This window comes from Capra hircus, chromosome 22 (genome assembly GCF_001704415.2).
Source record: "Capra hircus breed San Clemente chromosome 22, ASM170441v1, whole genome shotgun sequence".
Classification (NCBI taxonomy): domain Eukaryota; kingdom Metazoa; phylum Chordata; class Mammalia; order Artiodactyla; family Bovidae; genus Capra; species Capra hircus.
The window spans coordinates 59,437,819-59,457,508 of NC_030829.1; the positions used below are offsets into that span (position 1 = coordinate 59,437,819).

Here is a 19,690-nt window from a genome sequence, read left to right on the forward strand (position 1 = left end):
GAAGTGTTGCAATATTAACGGGAGGCAGGGAGGCGGCTATTCATAGGAAGTGGCTGTTCATAGGAAGTGGCTGATGGTCCAGGCTCTGGTCCCAGGCTGTCCTGGGTGCCTCCCAGGAAGCCAGCTGGGTGGGGTGCCTGCGTCCCAGCCCCCTGCTGCTGTGCTGATGGCCAGGCATGCATGTGGGCCCAGGGCCTACGGGCTCTTGAAAGGAAGGCCCCTGCTCCCATTTCCTCAGCCCGTCGTCACCTTCACCCCTCTTAGGCTGCACCCCCAGGATTGGTCCTTAGAGGATATTGGTTTTTAGAACTAAACAGATGATGATGACTTCTTGGCTAGCAGACCTTTCTCAACTGTCTTTCTAATAAAATGGAGCGCCACAGTGGTGGGGGTGCGTTCCCTGTTGGCCCCCCCGTCTCAGACCCCAGCAGGCGTTGCCCGGGAAAGCGTCAGACTCGGGTGCCCCCCAGCGTGTGCACCAGCCTGAGCAGTGCCTGCTCTGGAGGGTTCCGGCAGAGCTGGCAGGTGGGCAGGGGCAGGGGTCGGGGGGGGCCCGGCAGGCAGGGGTGCAGCTTGGGTTGTCTTTGACCCTTGGCCTTGATCCCTCTGGTTCTTGAGCTTTGGTTTCCTCCTGTGAAGATGGGTTGGTGTGCAGACTTGGGGGGTCTGGTGTGGCTGCATCAGGCACTCCCTTTACTGAGATTCAGTGAAGAGTCCCGACCCCTGTCCTTCTTGGAGGAAGAGGAGGCCACACTTCATCCAACAGGAGCCAGAAGCGGCTGGGCGCTGGGCCCTGCCCCTCCTGGTCCTGACAGCTCGTCCTGGGAAGGCTGGAGGTCCCCTGCAGCTGGACCTGTCAGGCCCACAGGCTGGAGAAGGGAGAGGGCCAGCAGGGGTCTGGGCCTTTTCCTCAATGTCCACTACTTCCAGGAAGGTTGTGCCGGCCCTTGCTGCCCCCGGGCCCCCTCTTCGATGAGGTGCAGGCAGGGCTGGGCAACGGGGATGCGGGGCGCTGGTTTCCTGCTTTGTCCCAGCCTAGCCCTGCCCCTTGGCGTCTGGAAACAGGCCCGCTGAGAGTAGAACGGGGTCCACTCATCCAGTCCTTGCCCTGCCCCCGTTTCCTGGGGACAGCAGGCCCCGGGGAAGGGGTGCCGGGGCGGCCGCAGGGCTGGCTGTCGCCGGCTGGCCCCGTCACCCTGGCCGTCACTCGCGGCAGGCGCGGTGATTAATGGCCAGGCCGTGCCGCCCGGGCCGCCGTCAGCGCGCGTCTGCGGCGATGGATGCGCTGTCAGGCGCCGGGCCCGCGCTGACCCCGGCCCGGCCGGCGCGATCAATGGGCGGCGCGCGCGGCGGCTGGGCCGGCGCGATAAGATGCGCCGATGGGCGCCCGCCGGCCGCCCGCTCGACATCGCCGTCGCCGTGTGATTAATGGGGACGCGGCGGTGCGGGGGACGCACGCGCGCGCGCGCGGGGCCGGCGCTCCCAGGACACGCGTGCGCCGCCCTGCGCGAGGGCTGGGCGCGGGGACCGCCGTTCGGCCTCCGCCCGCGGGCCGCCAGCCTCTCCCCACGGCCCGGCGTCTGGAAACCTGGGGTCTGGCCCGATCGCCCGCATTCCGCCCTGGCCCCGTGCGCGAGGGCGTGCGGCCCGGAGGAGCGCGGGCCGGTGCCGCGGGGCCGGCGAGGAGGGCTTCCCCGGGGAGGTGACGCGCGCGCGCAGCAGCCGGCGCGCACCAGGCCCTCCTGCCCGCTTCCGGAGTCTCTGCGGCCGCGCCCCCGCCTCTGCGAGGCCACGGCGCCCCCACGCGGCGCCCGCGCCCCGCGCCGCCGCCCTGCCCCGCCGCGGCCGGGGTGGCCAAGCCCGGCGGGCGGGTCGGGCCGTCCTGCCCCACGACGGAGGCCGAGCCCGTGGAGGGGCAGGCAGCAGCGTGCGTCAAACGCCCACGGGGCAAGAGCATCAGGGAACCTTACTGAAGCCGGCCTAAATTCAAAAAATCTCCCCTGCCTCCTGCCGTTAGCCACCCTCTGCTTTCTAGCATTTTTATTAGGTTTTTCACCTCCACTCCTTTGCCCTTTTTTCATTGTTATCCATGTTCACATAGATACCGCCCAGGGCAGTGCGATGCCCACCCCCCCCCCGTGCCCCGGGTCTATTTTGGGGCAGGGGAGTTGGGGGGCACAGCCCAAGGGACCCCACGGGACTGTCTGGAACTGGGCACTAGCAGGTGTTGAGGTCAGTGCAGAGCCTCCTGCTGGCCCTTCGAGAGGAACACATGCCCACCCATTTCCCCTGCACGAGCTTCCTGAGGCTGCTGGGGAGCTGGCCCAGTGAAGGCCTTCAGGAGAGCAGGCCAGGGAGGGTGTGGGGCAGGCAGGGGTGGAGGGCAGCGGTGGGCCTGGGGCAGGGCAGCTGGACAGGCCCCAGGAGGCTCCCACATGGAGAGGTGGCGGCCGTGCCCAGGCCCCTCTCCTTGCCCCGCAGAGGCCTCCGGCAGAGGCACCTGCAGGAGCTTCCCGGGGTGTTTCTTCTCCCGTGGGGTGGGAAGAGCCCACCCTCCAGGGAAGGCCTCTAGTGGGGAGTGACGGCAGGGGGCTCCAGGGCTCCGTCCCGCCACAGGCAGAGCCCAACTGCCAGGCGGGGAGGGCTGCCGTGCTCCGCCAGTGGAGAGCGCCTCTGGCAGAGCTCCTGGGGGCTGTGACGGGCACCCCGCCTCTCGTGCTTCAGTGCCGGCTTCTGCAGGCCAGGCCTGAGCGCCCGTCCCTCCCAGGGTTCCAGGGTCCAACCTGCCCTGCTGGCACACCCTGAGATGTTTCCCGGATGAGATGAGCGCCAGGGCTCCATGTGGACAGCTCAGGAGGAAGGCCCTGTCCACATGTCCCCTGAGGAGGTGGGCGTGGAAGGCCTGGGGGGTGGCCTTGTCTGGATGAGAGCAACAGCTCACAACACGGGCTCACATCACTGTGGAAACGCCTACCGTTCAGCTCGATGGAAACTGCTGGAAACTCTTCTGCACAGCACGTCCCAGGGAGCAGCCATCGCACCTGGCACCGCTGCCTCCAGTGCTGGGGGTCCAGGGCGGAGTGGAGACCGCCGAGGGGACAGTCTGTCAGCCACCAGGTGGGGAAGGACATGCGCTGCAGCCAAGGCCTGGACTCGAAGTGCTGGAAGCTGCAGTCGGCCCACCGCCCGTTCCTGGAAGGGCCGGAGGGGCCCGCACGCGCGCGGCACGACACCTGGACGAAGCTTTCCAGGTTCCCACCGAGGGGGAGCCCTGGGCACTCCGTGCACAAGGACTCACGTCTCACACCAGCCCTGTGCCCCCGAAGGCAGACAAGGCCACGCCTTCCTCACTGGCTTCGGCAACAGAACTGAAAACCAAGAGACCACCACCAGGCAGCTTGTAAAAAGTTGGCTTTATTTGTCTCTTATTCACCTTATCTCAGTTATGCCGCTTGGGCGTCCACAGTGACAGTCCCCTGGAAGTCGGGGTCAGCCCGCCCCCATGACCAGTGACTGCGGGTCAGGCGCCCGAGCCGTGCATGGTCAGAGGCTGCGGGCGTCAGATCTCCCCGTGGGACTGGGTCGGACAAGGCCGCGTGTGGTGTGGTGGGTGCCCTGGCCGAGGGGGGACGGGCTAAGGCCCATCCTGGCTCTGCTGTCCACTCGCCAGGTGGTGCTGGGCAAGTCCCCTCGTCCCTCGGTTGGTCTGTTCCCTGGGCAGCACAGCCAGTGAGTCTCAGAGCCCCTTGGACTCGGATGGGCGCCAAACTTGCCGCCTCTACTGGCTCTGTGCCCGCTGCTGGTGGGGTCTGGTCTCCAAGGGGCAGCACACACCCAGGGGGCTCCCTCCAGGGAGCACCCCTCAGGCTGCAGCACCTAACTCTGCTGGTCCCCAAGAGGGGCTTCCCTAAAGGCCTTTGAGAAGGTGGTAATTCCTAAGATCTAGGTCACCTATTATTGCAAACAGAATTTGTCTCAGACATAATTGTCTTTTTATATCAAACATGGGCGAAACTTAGCAAAAAACCAATGTCTGACCGTGATGTCACCGTGGATCTGCTGGGCAGTTCTGGTGACAGTGGAGATCAGAGGCATCCCGTCATTTACTTCACTTTTGGTCCTAAGTACAGTAAAAATGTTCTAAAAAAATACAAATGGGAGTCTTCAGCCTGGAAGGTAGTGTGTGGGGCCGGCCACAGCTCTTCCCCTCTTGAGGGGCGGGTGGCGGGGACGCAGCACGGAGAGCAAGTTCAGTGATGCCCAGGGCAACTGGACCGCTGGCAGCCCAGGGTCCTCTGCACAACAGACCGAGCTCAGCCCGGTGCGGCTGCAGAGCTGTGGCTCACAGCCCGGCTCCACCACTGAGGACACCAGGTCAGCCAACAGAAAGACACACAGATGGGCCAGAAGGGTCTTCTGGAAATTCCTCTCTCTAGTTTAGAAGAAACTGTCTCCTAAGGAACTAATTTCAAAAGGGAAAATGATTGTCTTCCAGAGAAACCGTTTTAAACCAGATGTTCCGGCCGGACTGTGACGGGCACGCGCCGGTGAGCCACCATCAAGCACCAGAAAAGCCTATTGCCGGGGGCCCGCCCTCCTGCCCCCTGAGACAGAGACGTTTCAACAATATTTGTGCTTCTAACCAACGAGATGCTCCCTTCGAGCGGGGCAGCCGAGACTGCTGCGGTCGCCAGCAACACTGAGAAGGTGCAAAGGCTAACGCAGAAGTGGCGTGGACACCGGGGCCGCTGGCAGCCCAGCCCCGCCGCTGGCAGCCCAGCCCCGCCTCTGGCGGTCAGCTGACCAAGACCCCACTTCTACAGCTCCGCCGCCAATGCCAGAGCAAAAAGCAGAATTTTAAACTGGAAAATTTCTAGCATTTTACAAAGTGGAATGAAAAGAATATGAAACTCAAACACACGACTGAACCGAAGTCCTTGCGCCTCAGCAGCGCCTGAGACGAGCTCCCGCAGCGCGGCCCCCCGCCCCCTCGGCCGTGGTAGGGCACGCCGCCTCTGCCGGGTCCGGGAGCCACGGCTCAGAACAGCAGGGCCCCCATGCTGCCGACCTCGCTCTGCTCCTTCACGAAGATTTCGAAGTACTGGTAGATGATGGTGACGGCCAGCAGGATCCCGGTGCCAGACCCGATGGCGCCCAAGAAGTCAGCCAGAACCGAGAGGGCTCCGATGCACAGCCCGCCGAAGGCCGCGGCCGTGGGGATGTACCTGGGGAGGGGCACCGTCAGCCACAGGCCGCCCGGAGTCCTCGGGCCGGACCCGGGCAGCGGGAGCAGCTGTGCAGCAACCCGCTCACCTCTGCCTGCGGACCCCGACCCCCTCAGGGTCACTCCACGACCCCGTCGGGTCTCGTCTGCTCAGGCAGCCGAACGGTCTAGACTAGGGCTTGCTGTCTAGTAAGTTTCACACAAGTCACTGGCAGCTACTCAGATAGGACCAGTCCAAATTGAGACGTTGGAAACGTCACAAAAGCTTTTGAAGACAGGAACGTAAAATGTCTCCTCGTGACTTTTCGTTGTACTTCTTCTGAACAGCACTATAAATCTAAAACTCTTAAAGGATGAACGAAACGGCCCACCCCCTGTTCAGTTCAGTTCAGTCGCTCAGTCGTGTCCGACTCTTTGCGACCCCATGAACCGCAGCACGAAATGACCCGGCATTTGCCACACTGACTTCCTGTGGCTGAGGCAGGTGAGCTGTGGTCCCCGAGACGGACCTGGCCCTGACTGCAGACCTCGACCCTGGAATCAGCTCTACAGGAAGCCAGTCACACTCGTGCGTGCGTCCCTTCACGTGCGGAGGGAGAGTGAGCTGAAATGAGGTGGCTTAAGGGTCTAAGGCGCTCACTATGGCCCACCCTGCTGCCCACAGGGCAGCCCCACCATGAGGGGAGAGGCCTGCAGACTGCCGCAGCCTCCTCACCCTCCCACCTCTGAGTGCAGCCCCCTCACCCTGCCCGGGGGGTTGCGGCCTCTAGCACGGGCCTTCCACACACTGGCCCCTCATAGTGGCCTCCACTGGCCTCTCTGACCTCACCTGCACTTGGACGCCCCCGAGACGCCCGACTCCCCCCACGCTCCTCCTGGAGTGCCCCACAGAACCCTGCCAGAGAACCCGCCCTCTCGGTCAGCACCCTCACCGCAGAGTCCACCACAAGCCCCAGTCTCCCCGCCTGGGCTGCCCCTCCGCGGGGAGGGGCTGAGGCACTGAGCTGACCCCCTGGCCCCCGGCAGCCTCAGCGTCGGCACTCACCGGTTGAGCTCGTGGACCATGGACGTCTCTCGGTGGCCCCTCATCACCATCTGCTGCTCCTTCAGCTGCTTTGCAACCTGTGTGACGCCCACGCGGGAGGGCGTGAGCCCAAGCCCAGGGCCCACGCGGGAGGGCGTGAGCCCAAGCCCAGGGCCCACGCGGGAGGGCGTGAGCCCAAGCCCAGGGCCCACCCGGGAGGGCGTGAGCCCAAGCCCAGGGCCCACGCGGGAGGGCGTGAGCCCAAGCCCAGGGCCCACCCGGGAGGGCGTGAGCCCAAGCCCAGGGCCCACCCGGGAGGGCGTGAGCCCAAGCCCAGGGCCCACCCGGGAGGGCGTGAGCCCAAGCCCAGGGCCCACCCGGGAGGGCGTGAGCCGGAGGGCGTGAGCCCAAGCCCAGGGCCCACCCGGGAGGGCGTGAGCCCAAGCCCAGGGCCCACCCGGGAGGGCGTGAGCCCAAGCCCAGGGCCCACCCGGGAGGGCGTGAGTCCAAGCCCAGGGCCCACCCGGGAGGACGTGAGCCCAAGCCCAGGCAAGACACTCGGCACGCCACGAGGCACAGGCGCCCCCAGCACCCGCATTCGCTGTGCAGCCGCCGCCCAGGAGGCGGAACGGAAAGCCTAGCTCACCCTGCCTGCTGCTTCCCAGACGAGCACGGGTTCATCTACCCGGGGTCTGGCCACGGTCGCTAACACTTTGGAACTGGCCCTAGCAAGGACTAACTGTCTGTGTGTTCAGAGGCCCATCCCAGGAGGAGGGCCAAGCCGAGCCCCCTTGCTCCAGCCGCGGGCGAGGACGCTGGTTCTGCGTCAACACCTCCCAGAGACTGCAACTGTTACTCACGTCCTTGGCGGAGGAGCCGGAGACCTCGATCCACGTCTTGGAGAAGAAGGCACAGGAGCCCAGCATGAACACAATGTATACCACGGCGTGGACGGGGTCTTCCAAGACAGAGCCGAACGACTCGGGCGGGGACAGGTAGTAGCAGAGGCCCCCCACGGGGTAGGCCCGCGCCGGCCCGCCGGAGGAGGTGTCCTGGGGGGATTTCAGGGAGTGGTGAGCGCCGCGCGTCACCCCACCTCAGCACAGAAACAGTTCCGAGCAGGGGCCCTCGGGGCAGCTGTCCCACCCCAAAGAAACGTCACTGAACCTGTGCCAGGCACAACCAGAGAGCATCTCAGGGTAAACGGCACTGGCCGTGAGCGAGGCCCACAGGCGCCAGCATGGCCCAGCCGGAGCCTCACAGCCGGCGTCCGGCCCCGCACGGGCTCCTGGGGCGGCCGCACTTACAGACCAGGTGCCCAGCAGGCTGACCAGCAGGTTGCCGCTGAAGCGGGCAGACAGCATCTGGGAGATGACGTACAGGTTGGACACGAGGGCGGACTGCAGGATGATGGGGATGTTGGACGTGTAGAAGAGCTTGATGGGGTAGGTGTTGTACTGGCCCCGGTAGCGTGCCGACTTGATGGGCAGGTCGACGCGGAAGCCCTGAGGAGCCAAGCAGAGGCGAGGTTCTCACCGCGCGCTCGAGCCTCGCGCAGGGCTCAGACCCGGGCCTCCACGGCCCTTCCCTGCCCCACACTCAGGAGCAAATGGACAGAAGACCCCAGAAAAGCTGCTTAAAATGCACCCAAGCACAGCAGCGTTTCTGTCAGAAAACAAAGCCCGCTGCATTACAGGTGCACCAACGTGGAACACACGAAGTGCTATCAGCGGGTGGCCAGCGTCCTCCCTGCTTCCACGGCAGCCCCGGACGAGCCCCACGCCCACAGCGCCCTTCTCGGATGCCCTGCTTCCACGGCAGCCCCGGACGAGCCCCATGCCCACACGGCCCTTCTTGGATGCTCTCACCCACTGCAGAGAAGCTAAGCTTCTCTACTTTTCTATGAACACAACCTGTCCCTCTGAAACCCTTCGAAAATATAAAAAAGGTTTCCTTTGCGTGTTTTTTTTTTTTTAAAAAAAAACAATCTCCCAGTGCCTAGAACGGAGTTCAGAATATTTAAAATAAAACCTCAACAATCAAACCCCAAGACCCTGAGGAGCCAGCTTGTCATTAACCACATCAACTAACGGAGCAGCCGTGCTCAGCCCCCAGCACGCGTGTCAGGACAGCGCAGCTGACCGACTATGGCAGAGCAACAGGCAGCCGAGTCTCCTGTCCAGAGTCGCGCAGACTCACAGCGCAAGCGTGGACCGCTCTCGTGAGGACAGGCAACTGCGCCTACAGCCACCCACAAGCCTGGATGGGCGGCAGCAAGGGCTCAAACTGCGCCGACTCTCACTTCTCTTGAATTAAGACCGTGAGACGTCAGCTCTGCCTCAGCCTGTCAGTTCAGGCAGGTTCCTGTGAGTCCACGGAGCGCCCTCTGTCAGATGCCAGCTGCTCGTTTCACTGCGATGCGATGGTTCACGCCACCCCTGGGGTGTGGGCACGGGAAATGCAGACCCTCCTGCCTCCCCAGGGCTGGCTCTGAACCCACCTGGAAATAGATGACCACCGCGAAGACGAAGATGGTGGCGATGAGGTTCATGAGGTTGGGGAGGTTCTGGCGGTAGAAGGCCTCCCGCAGGGCTCGGACCTTGTCGGTGCGGGTGGCCAGCAGGTGGAAGAGTGCGATGATGGCGCCCTCAAACTCCATTCCTGTCATGGGCGAAGGCAGAGGGAGCTCAGGGCGGCCCTGAGCAGCCTGGAGGCCAGAACCGAGAATGGGGCCGGCTCCAGGGCACACGGTGCTGCTCTGGGAACCACAGCAGGGCCTCTCAGCCCTCGTCTCTGTTCTGCAGACCCCCCTGCAGGGGGCTGGCCTTCCGTTTGAATTAACTGATCTCACTTCTGCGGCGTGAGAGTCAAGGGACATCAGGCGTGTGGGGCACCAGGTTTCCCTGGTGGCTCTGCCAGCAAAGAGTCAGCCTGCAACGCGGGGGACAAGGGTTCCATCCCTGGGTCGAGAAAGTGCCATCCAGAAGTGGCAGCCTGCTCCAGGATTCTTGCCTGGCGAATTCCATGGGCAGAGGAGCCTGGCGGGCTACAGTCCATGGGGTTGCAAAGAGGCAGACATGACTGAGTGACTAACACTTTCAACGTCTGAACGGCTGTGTCTGTGGAGCTCCGGTTCAAGGGGTCCTGCCTGAGGGGCTCAGAGCTGCCCACCCCATGCCCCTGGGGGCTCCCTGGCAGCAAAGCACCCAGCTGTGGTCAAGCTGTCCAGACAAGACAGGCTCAGGCGCTCTGCTCCTCACCCCAAAGCCAAGCCAGGGGGACGACACATGTGCCCACTCACGGCTGGTTGCTGTTGGCACTCAGGCCCCCCCGAGCGTCCGCGGGGGCAGGCCAGCAGCAGAGCCAGGAAGAGCGCCAAGGAACAGAGCACGCCCACCAGCGGCTCAAGGGAAAGAGCACGAGCGGCCTCCACTGGTGTGGGGACCTATTTCAGTCTAACGACAAGATTGTGTGGATTCTGGAGGCCAGGGGTTGTCTCCGGCACTTACTTGACAGAAAACAGTCAAATGTGTGCAAACAACTGCTTCTCCTGGGCCTTGTAAGTCACACTTCCCTGAACGTTCAAAACTTTTTCTTGAACACACCCTCGGTAGCCTTACATTCACCGTGCACCTGCTGCGAGCCTAGGCCCCGTAAGCTCCTGTTATTTGTCATTTAATCCTGGCAGCCAACGGCGTGGCCAGGATCTGAGCTCAGCTTGCGAGCGCCCACATCCCTGCCTCTTTCACAAAGCTGCCCCTTGCAGAGGCTGGAAGCAACTGGGTGTCCACCAGGGAAGCCCTGCCCCGCCTGGGCAGCGACGGCCAGGCTGTGCTAAGCGAGGCGGGGCTGGCTGTCCCGGAGGGGCCAGTGTTTGTAGCGTGCTCTACAGGAGAACCATGCCACGGACACTTCGGGGTCAGCAGAAACCCGTTTCTTCAGAACCTTCACAGACACACGCGCAGACCAATCAGAAGTGACGCACCTAAGACCGACCTTCTTCCTTGAAACAGGGGCGTGCGCGTGCTGTTCAGCGAACCCCGCCCACGGGGTGCCTCTCCCGAAACGGGGGCACGCGTGCTGTTCACTGAACCCCGTCCACGGGGCGCCTCTCCCCTGAAACGGGGGCGCGCGTGCTGCTCACCGAACCCCGCCCGCGGGCGCCGGGGCCTCACCTCGGCCAGTGTTGACGGTGGTGGGGCTGAACGCCTTCCACACGATAGTCTCACAGATGTTCGTGGCGATGAACAGGGAGATCCCGGAGCCCAAGCCGTACCCCTTCTGCAGCAGCTCGTCCAGAAGCAGAACAATCAGGCCAGCCACAAAGAGCTGTCGGTGTTAAGAAATAAGAAGTACAGAAACCTAGAGAGACTGCCTGAGTGCTCCCCACAGCCTGGTTCTGCCCCTCCTTGGGAGCTGGCTTCTCCATGGGAGCCCCTGAAGGCAGAGGGCACGCCCGCCACTGGGGGCTCCTCTGTGAACTCAGAAGGGAGCACAGGGCCTGGGCTCGTCTCAGGAAGCTTCTCTCAGCCTGCCTCAGCTCTGCTGTCTGGCAGGGGTGGGCGTGAGGGAGCCTCGGCCACGGTGCCGGCCCAGTGTACCTGTATGGTGATGAGCAGGCAGACTCCGGCGCCCATCTCGGACGGGTCCCCATACATCCCCGTCATCACGTACACGATGGACTGCCCAATGGTGATGGTCATGCCGAACACTGTGGACGAGAGGACAGCTGCGTGCCCGGGGCCAGCACGCCGTCCTGGAGGACACGGCGACCAGACGCCAGCTCCACACCAGGAGGACAAAGGTAAGGCCCACAGACCCTGCCCCCAGGGAGCTCGGCCACACCGACAAAGCGAGAGCAACGCCCGGTGACTCAAGCTCGGGACAGAGCTCGTGGGTGCTCTTAGTTCCGCCTCCTGCTCGACGCATCTCCCTTCAGTGACAGGCAGGGGGAAAGGCCTGAAGCATCAGCACCCAGCTTCTTAGGACAGACGCGAACGCAACTCAGGGACGTCCCCAACCTGCACGACACTGCGGCCATCATCTGGGGCCCAGGTTCCAGGAGCACTCGCCCAGGTCACCCGACAGGCTCGCGCTTCAGGGCACTGAACACAGACTCGGCGATCAGGCGAGCCTTCCCAGTTCTTACTTAATGCATTATTTAAGGAAAAACCCATCATGCCGCCAACCTACTCGGCCTGCTCCCCTGCCCCACAGCTCTCCCGGAGCTCTCCGAAAGGAGGCTTTCCTTTTTACGGACAGTCTTGTGTCCTGTATCATTCACTTCATTCCACTGGGATGTACAACGGAATCCACACGTTTTTGCTGGATTCCACGGTGCTGCACGGATCTTAAGGTATGGGACTGGGATTCAACTCCAGCTTTTCGGCTCAGTTTGCCGCCCCCCCCCCCCCCCGCCCCGGCAAAATATATACATTCTACTCCAAAATGCCTGTGGTATACACTCCCTTTCTCACTTTTTACAAGTGTTCAATAAGACCAAATTCTTAAGGCAGAAAAAAATGTTTTTATAAAGTCCAAGACCAAAGAGAAAACAGCCGATCTATAGTTCTGAAAAGTAACGCACATGTATATTCTAAAATCCTGGTTTGTGTCTGAAACTGACAAGCGTCAACTAGATTAATCGTTTGTGCTCACCTCTTTAACCTACTAACTTAAGATCTTAAAACACGCTGGTGTGGAAGGAAACACGGCTGGGCAGGAAAGTGTAAGTACTGTTTCCTGATTAATACCTGTCAATCCACAGTCCGGCTTAACTTGGTTACCTGTGATGACTGGTCACTGTTCGAGTGCCGCTTATGATCTACTGCTGGGAAACGCCATCCTCCCCACTTTTACAGGTGAAGAAACTGGGACACGAGCTGCATCTAACTGCCCAGAGTCACACAGCTGGCACACGGCGGAGCTAAGGCGAGAGGACCGCCACTCCTCTAAAGTGAATCCTCTTCAACTCCCACAAGGAGAATACCACCCTGCCAGGTACTGCCACTGGCTAGGCACGCACTGGTTTTTCACACACAATATTCAAATGGATTCTTACCACAGCTCTGCTTCTAAGTGGGAAGGACAGGGCGATGGTGGAGGGCGGGCCCTCCAGCCTTGGGCAGCGACGCCCTTCCTCTGCCTGCTCCAGCCCCTCCCAAGGGCCCTCTTGCTGACACAGGCCACACAGGGCTGGAGGGCCGAGGGGATTACAGCAACAATGCCCCCACTCCTGCAAAGACAGCCAACCCCGCCCCCCCAAAACCCCAAGCCAATTGTTGGTGACCCAAACTTTGTAGCAAATTCAAATTCTCAACTGCAGACATCTGAACATCATTTACAATCCCACTTACGCTTTTGGGCTCCGTTGAAGAGGGCTCGGTCTTTCGGGGTGTCACCAACCTCAATTATCTTGGCGCCAGCCAAGAGCTGCATGATGAGGCCAGAGGTGACGATGGGCGAGATGCCCAGCTCCATCAGCGTGCCTTAGGAAGGGGGACAAAACGCAGCTGACGTCAGTGTGGAGAAGCAAGACGCTGGTAAGAAAATGACCGCACACAGCTGGACTGTGTGCCCCAGCAGAAGCCCCACGCACTTCAGTCTGCCCTCAACATTCAAGTCAGAGAGAAGCCCCCAAATGTCAGCAGTGAGAGGGCAAGTCAGTTCATTCTGTTTAGGAAGTCACATGGCACTTAAACGGACTGCTACATTTAAATTCACGAAAACAGATTCACACTGGTTGTACAGAGAAGATAGGTTTGTCTCTTCATCAGTTAACAAAAAAGGGTGACGTTAAAATAATTTCCAGCGTCTGGAGATGAGGGCCATACCACTGTATCTAGTTTCGAGTAAACCTCTGTTTTCATTACACTAGAACAAGTTATACTTCCAACTGATCTGGAAGTTAATTTGAACCATATTCTTAAAACGAGTTAATCAAAAGCAGTTTCAGCATAAACATTCAAAATCCCCCCTCACCCCGAACAGGCAACTGTTCCGAGTATACAGTATATTGTCTGTGCATTTATTTCTCTGGACACGTACAAGTAACGCGTAGATGCGGACAAGACACAGCGGAGAGACAAATTACACATTCTAAAGAATGTTATCAAAACAGGAGAAAGAGAGACATGTCATCATTTCAGCTGCTTAAAAGGCACTCTAGTCCTCCCACGTTTTAGAAACCCCTACCACGTCGACTTGTCTTCTCGTTGCAGGCTCTGCACCGCATACAAACCAGTTCTGAGCAGGGTGACGGGCCTGGTGCTGAAGCCAGCACTCACTAGGGCTGTTCTTCGCACGGCAGGCGAACACTCTCTAACACTCTGGACTCCATCTGAAGCCAAGCCTGTAAGGTAGCTGCAGGCGGCCAGTCGAGCCCGCGCAGCATGGGGTGCAGGGGTCAGCCTACCTCTGTTGGAGGCGAGGATCACTCTCATCCAGTAGAAAGGGTCAGCTGAATCTGAAGACATGATTCCAAACAGGGGGATCTGGAAGCAAGCAGAGAGGAGCCAGGCACATGCTTCCGGCCCCCGCGCCCCGCCTGGGCCCCGGACGGCAGCCCCAGGCCCGGCTTACCTGGCAGCACACCAGGAAGATGAAGAGGGTGATGGCGGTCCAGAGCACCTTCTCCTTGAACTGGATCTGCAGCGGGGCAGAGCGGGCCAGGACGGCGGGTCACCTTCAGAGCAGAGTGAGCCCAGCCGGCGAGGCGCCGCCACAAGCAGAGCGACAGGGTGGGCTCTGCCCAGGCGCCCTGCTCGGCTCACAGGAGAGCAACCACGGACGCGCCCCGCCACGCGCCAAACGCAAGCGTGCCTGCGTGTGCTCAGCCACCCCCGCTGTGTGGCCCCACGGAATGTAGCCCGCCAGGCTCCTCTGGCCATGGAGTCTCCCAGCCAAGAAAACTGGAGCAGGTCGCCATTTCCTCCTCCAGGGGATCTTCCCGACCCGGGGGTCGAACCCACGTCTCCTGCGTTGCAGGCGGACTCTTTGCCACAGAGCCACCGGGGAAGGCTTTCTGTACCTAAGGCAAGATGCAAACAGACCTGCACACGCGGCACCCCATTCAACCTTCACACAGCGTAACGTCACCCTTGCTTTTACCAGAAAACTGAAGCTTAGAAAAATGGACCTCCCCGGTGGCTCAGACGGTAAAGCGTCTGCCTACAATGCGGGAGACCCGGGTTCCGTCCCTGGGTCGGGAAGATCTCCTGGAGAAGGGAATGGCAACCCACTCCAGCACTCTCGCCTGGAAAATCCCATGGACGGAGGAGCCTGGTGGACTACAGTCCATGGGGCCGCAAAGCGACTTCACTCGCGGATCCCACAGCTGTCATGGATTTGAGTACCAAGCCTGCGCTCTTAACGGTCAGCAATGAACAGTGTACGACCTGACCCACAGTCAAAGAACGCTGCAACAGAAAGGGGTTCCTAAACCAGACCCACCCTCACGGCGCGGGAGCATCACTTCTCACTTGACAGGTTTTGCAACGGACAAAATCTCGCTATGCTGGAGTCAACTAATCTGCAACCCGTGTTTGTGTATTCTCCAGCATTCTCCATGATTCAAGGGCAAACCGATGTTATATACAGCGGAGGAGGACGGAGAACTGCATATTCAACCGACTCATAACTACTGGTGGCGGCTGTTTAACCAGAGTTTTCACCTCTCCTCCGGTGTGTAAGCAGGATAGGTGACTATTCAGAATCATTTCACAGGTGACTGAGAAGCATCACTGGGGAGACGCCCTGCCCAAGCCCCCTCTGCTCTGAACCCTAAGTGTCTTCATAGCACCTGCAGGCCGCACAGCAAGGATGAACGGCTTTAAAGGCTTGGAAAACACAGGTGCTGTTCTGTGGACTGAGAATCTTAGCACGGAAACACCTTGTGCGTGAAGGTAGTAAGTGAACAAAATCGTGTTCTTTAAAGACACCTTTTAAGCTTTGTTCTGAGTGAGCATGGAGCCGGGGTCACAGCTCTGCCGTCAGCTCAGGGCTACAGCGCCTCTGCGCTGCCCACGGTGGACAGGGCTCAACAGGACAACCGCACCACGGTGGGGAGACTGGACACTGAGACGCTCCACGTGCAGCTGGGGGCGTCCGCGGAACTCTTCCTCTTGAGAATGCTCCCTGCACCCCTTCCCACCAGGAAATCAGGAGGCAGCCAAGGAAAGCAACACCCTGCCAGGCTGACCGGTCATATAATGAGCTAGAAGTGATTCTTTACGGGGAGAGACGGTGGACATGTTTCACAGGGCTCCTCATTCTTAAATAACCAAGTCTCCTCTCCTGGAAGCAGCCAAATTCAGCAGCCAAACATCAAGAAGCTGCCCCAGCTCTGCCTGCCTACGTCTGGAGTTCACTCTTGGCAGAATCCTCTCGACCTCTTCCCTACCCCAAAGCAACTTTCTAACCTGTCTGGCTCCCTGCCCACCCTTTCTGTTCTATCCATACCGAACGCCCTCCCACCACTGGTCTTCTCTGCCTTAGCAGACTCCATACTCCTTATGCCATCAGGATTCCTTTCCTTTCCTTCAAGGACACGTCTGTTCTCCCTTCAAGTCTGCCATCAGGCACAAGGTCTTCCAGAGCTAATCCCTTCTGAAGCCACTGCCGTACCTTGCACAAATTTCTACGGCTCTCCCACCTCACTCAGTTACACACAAGGCCAAGGTCACACATGAAGAGGCTGTGTGAGGGTGGATCCCAGGCGAGCCTGCCTCCAGAGCCAGGCCCTTTCTACTGTGCTGGGGACACGCGCGCACGCACACACACACACACACCTTTGCATATCAGCCCCTCAAAGCCAGCACATCCGTGGAGGAGACGCAAAGAAGGTGAGAACAGAAACGTATTCCTACTAATTCTTCGTAAGAACCCGTCTGAAGCTGTTCTTCCTTGTTTAACGGCTTCGCTTACACCGGCAACTCTCACTGTTTGGGCCTGAAGCTGTGCACGTGCAAAAATTCTTGATAAAGAGTCGACAGAGCTCTACATTCCTATCTTCCCATGTTTTAATGAACCTGCTGTAAAGACACGGGTCACAATATGCCCTCATTCTCAGTTCAGTGAGGGCACACGAAAAGGCACAGAGTCAGTTACACACAGTAAAATTACTGCTCTCAGTTCCTCGCAGCAGCTGAACAGAAAGCGCATCTCCAGGAAAGAGGACAGCCGGCGACCCGCTCCCTGGAGCGGGCGGAGGGAGAGGAGCTCGAACCGGAGGCTGAGGCTCCCGAGGCCTTCCACTCAGGCCAGGGTCCTCGGCGGGGCAGCGCAACCCCCCGGTTCGGGCCACCCGAGGAACGTCCACAGAGTACGCTCCAACCGAAGCCCGGCGCGGCTCGGGGGAAAGCACGCCGCCCGGACCAGACTCGGGCAAGGGGCGTCCACTCGGCGCGCCGGGGCCGCTCCAGCGCCCTCCCCGAGCCTTGCTCCAACTCACCTTCCGCTCCGGCTTCTGAATTTCGGGCAGGATGACACAGAAGGGCTTGATGACTTCCAGGAACTTGACTTTCGGGGGAGAGACAAGAGGGGAGTCAGGGCTGGGGGGCCCCGCGCCGCCCCGGGGAGCAGGGCCGAGGGGCCGGGTCCCGCCCGCGCCCGTGTTGCCCCGAGGGACTCACTCCCCATGGCGGCGGCTGCTCGGCTCCAGGTCGCAGTCCAGCTCCGCCGCGCTCCGAGTGCCGCTCCGCTGCCGCCGGGCCTGCTCTGGAGCGCCGCGCCTCGCCGAGAGACACGTCAGTGCTAGCGCCGCGGCGGCCGCTTCCGCTTCCGCTTCCTGCCACGCGCCGCGCGCGCGCGCATCGCCCGCGCCGAGACCACAACTCCCGGCGTGCAGCGGGGCCGCGCGGCCTGTCGGGAGTGAGGCCGGACGGGCGGGGCGAGGCGCGGGGCCCGCCGGGAAGGGGGCGTGCGCCTGCGCAGTTGGACCCGCGTGTCGGGACCCGGAAGGCGTTCCCCACGCCGGCTTGCCGCCGCGCGCTTCAGGGCCGCGGTGGTCGGTTTCGCGGGGGTAGACCATGAGCTCCTTGGTGCCGGCCTGTGCTGGGGCGTCTGGGTGCCTGGCGCCCGGCAAGTGCGCGGCGGCGGGACGACGGGCGTCCTTTTGTGGGCTCAGCGAGCAAACCCGCGGCCGCTTGGGGCGCGGGCCCCGCCGGCTGTGGGGAGGGGGCGAGGCGGGGGGAGTCCAGGGGCCCCTGCCGGAGGAGGCGCCGTTGCGACGGCGGCAGACGCTGCGCCTGCCCGAGGTCTCCGGGGAGAGCAGGCCTGCTTGGCGGAGGGCTGTGTGAGGGGAGCCATGAGGTTTAAGGCCCTTGGGCCGTTGGGCGGGGCGAGGGGTGCTGGACGCGGAGTTTGGGGTTTGTGCCCGCGCAGCTGTGATCGCGGGTGGCACGCGGGAGGTAATCTGAGGAAGGAGACTCCGTGCCGTCAGCGTCTGGGGCAGGCTGGCGCTGCTGCCTGGGGTTAGGTAAGCTTCCCGGAGCGCAGCCGGAGCTGGGACGCATGGAGTTGGAGAGCCGCGGTGGCGAGGTGCTCTGCAGTAGTTAGGGGTTGCTATTTCTCTTTCCCCTCCCTCCCGTTTCTAGCAGGTAGCCAGGATTTGTGAGTCTTTCCCTCAGGGTTTTTTCTAAGACAGGAAGTCCTGTTTTGGAAACCTAACCCGTGGATGGAAAATGCAAATACCAGCAGAAGGTGGGCAGGAATTTCAGTGAAGTGACGAGGCGTGGTAGCGCTTGCTGTGCATCCGCCAGAGGAGGACGTTCAGTCCGACCCTCCTCGGCCTGCTTCTGCGAGCGGCCCCATCTTCCCGTGCAGGACCCCTTTGTAAAAACTGCTGCAGGTCTGTGTCAGGCCCTGGATACAGTTCAGCAGGTAGCTCAGAGCTGGTGTTTAGCACATATGACCCTGCACCATCCTGATGGTGAGACGAAACGCTTTATGGTAAAAATTATCAAAGTAATTGTACTGTTGCTGTCCAGCCGCTTATTCAGTGCTTTGTGACCATATGGACTGCAGCGCACCAGGCTTCCATGTCCTTCACCATTTCCCAGACTATGGGCAAACTCCCATCCATTGAGTCGGTGATGCCATCCAGCCATCTCATCCTCTGCCATCCCCTTCTCCTCTTCCTTCAGTATTTCCCAGCATCACAGTCTTTTCAAATGAGTCGGCTCCTTGCATCAGGTGGCCAAAGTTCTGGAGCTTCAGCATCAGTCCTTCCAATGAATATTTAGGGTTGATTTCCTTTAGAATTGACTGGTTTGATCGCCTTGCTGTCCAAAGGACTCTCAAGAGTCTTCTCCAGCACCACAGCTCAAAAGCATCAGTTTTCCGGCGTTCAGCCTTCATGGTCCAGCTCTCACATCCACACACAACTGGAAAAACCATATCTGTGACTATACGGACCTTTGTCAGCAGAGTAATGTCTCTGCTTTTTAATACTTCGTCTAGGTTTGTCATAGCTTTTCTTCCAAGGAGCAAGCGTCTTTTAATTTCATGGCTGCAGTAACTGTCCGCAGTGATTTTGGAGCCCAAGAAAACAAAAGTCTATCACTGTTTCCATTGTTTCCCTGTCTGTTTGCTGTGAAGTGATGTGGCTGGATGCCACGATCTTAGTTTTTTTGAATGTTGAGTTTTAAACCAGCTTTTGTGCTCTTTTTTTTCTTTCATCAAGAAGCTCTTTAATTCCTCTTCGCTTTTTGCCGTTAGGGCAATATCATCTGGATATCTGAGGTTATTGCTATTTCTCCCGGCAGTCTTGATTCCAGCTTGTGCTTCGTCCAGCCTGGCATTTCACAGGATGTACTCTGCATAGACGTTAGATGAGCAGGGTGACAATATACAGGCAGTACGCTCCTTTCCCGATTTGGAGGCAGTCTGTTGTTCCATGTCCAGTTCTAACTGTTGCTTCCTGACCTGCATAAAGGTTTCTCATGAGGCAGGTCAGGTGGTCTGGGATTCCCATCTCTTTCAGAATTTTCCACAGTATGTTGTGATCCACACACTCAAAGGCTTTGGCATAGTCGGTGAAGCACATGTTTTTGTGGAACTCTCTTTTCTTTTTTCGATGATCCAGCAGATGTTGGCAATTTGATCTCTGGTTCCTCTGCCTTTTCTAAACCCAGCTTGTACATCTGGAAGTTCACGGTTCGTGTATAGCTGAAGCCTGGCTTGGAGAATTTTGAGCATTACTTTGCTAGCATGTGAGATGAGTGCAGTTGTGCGGTAGTTTGAGCATTCTTTGGCATTGCCCTTCTTTGAGATTGGAATGGAAACTGACCTTTTCCAGTCCTGTGGCCACTGCTGAGTTTTCCAAATTTGCTAGCATATTAAGTGCAACACTTTTAACAGCATCATCTTTCAGGATTTGAAACAGATAGGTGGAATTCCATCACCTCCACTAGCTTTGTTCGTAGTGATGCTTCCTCAGGCCC

The 19,690-nt window shown here is 60.0% G+C and overlaps 2 protein-coding genes across 2 annotated transcripts; both read right to left on the minus strand.

The window, feature by feature from the left end:
* Positions 921 to 4,095, minus strand: LOC108638599 (collagen alpha-1(I) chain-like). The gene is made up of 3 exons (XM_018066687.1): positions 4,039 to 4,095; positions 3,042 to 3,192; positions 921 to 1,882 (listed from the first exon to the last, which is right to left on the minus strand). Exons 1-3 carry the CDS (start codon positions 4,093 to 4,095, stop codon positions 921 to 923), a joined length of 1,170 nt encoding a protein of 389 aa, XP_017922176.1.
* On the minus strand, positions 3,395 to 17,030 carry SEC61A1 (Sec61 translocon alpha 1 subunit). Its single transcript, XM_018038214.1, has 12 exons — positions 16,880 to 17,030; positions 16,699 to 16,766; positions 13,830 to 13,895; positions 13,663 to 13,741; positions 12,605 to 12,736; positions 10,850 to 10,959; positions 10,424 to 10,577; positions 8,749 to 8,909; positions 7,556 to 7,753; positions 7,109 to 7,300; positions 6,270 to 6,346; positions 3,395 to 5,225 (listed from the first exon to the last, which is right to left on the minus strand). Exons 1-12 carry the CDS (start codon positions 16,884 to 16,886, stop codon positions 5,039 to 5,041), a joined length of 1,431 nt encoding a protein of 476 aa, XP_017893703.1. The 5' UTR covers positions 16,887 to 17,030; the 3' UTR covers positions 3,395 to 5,038.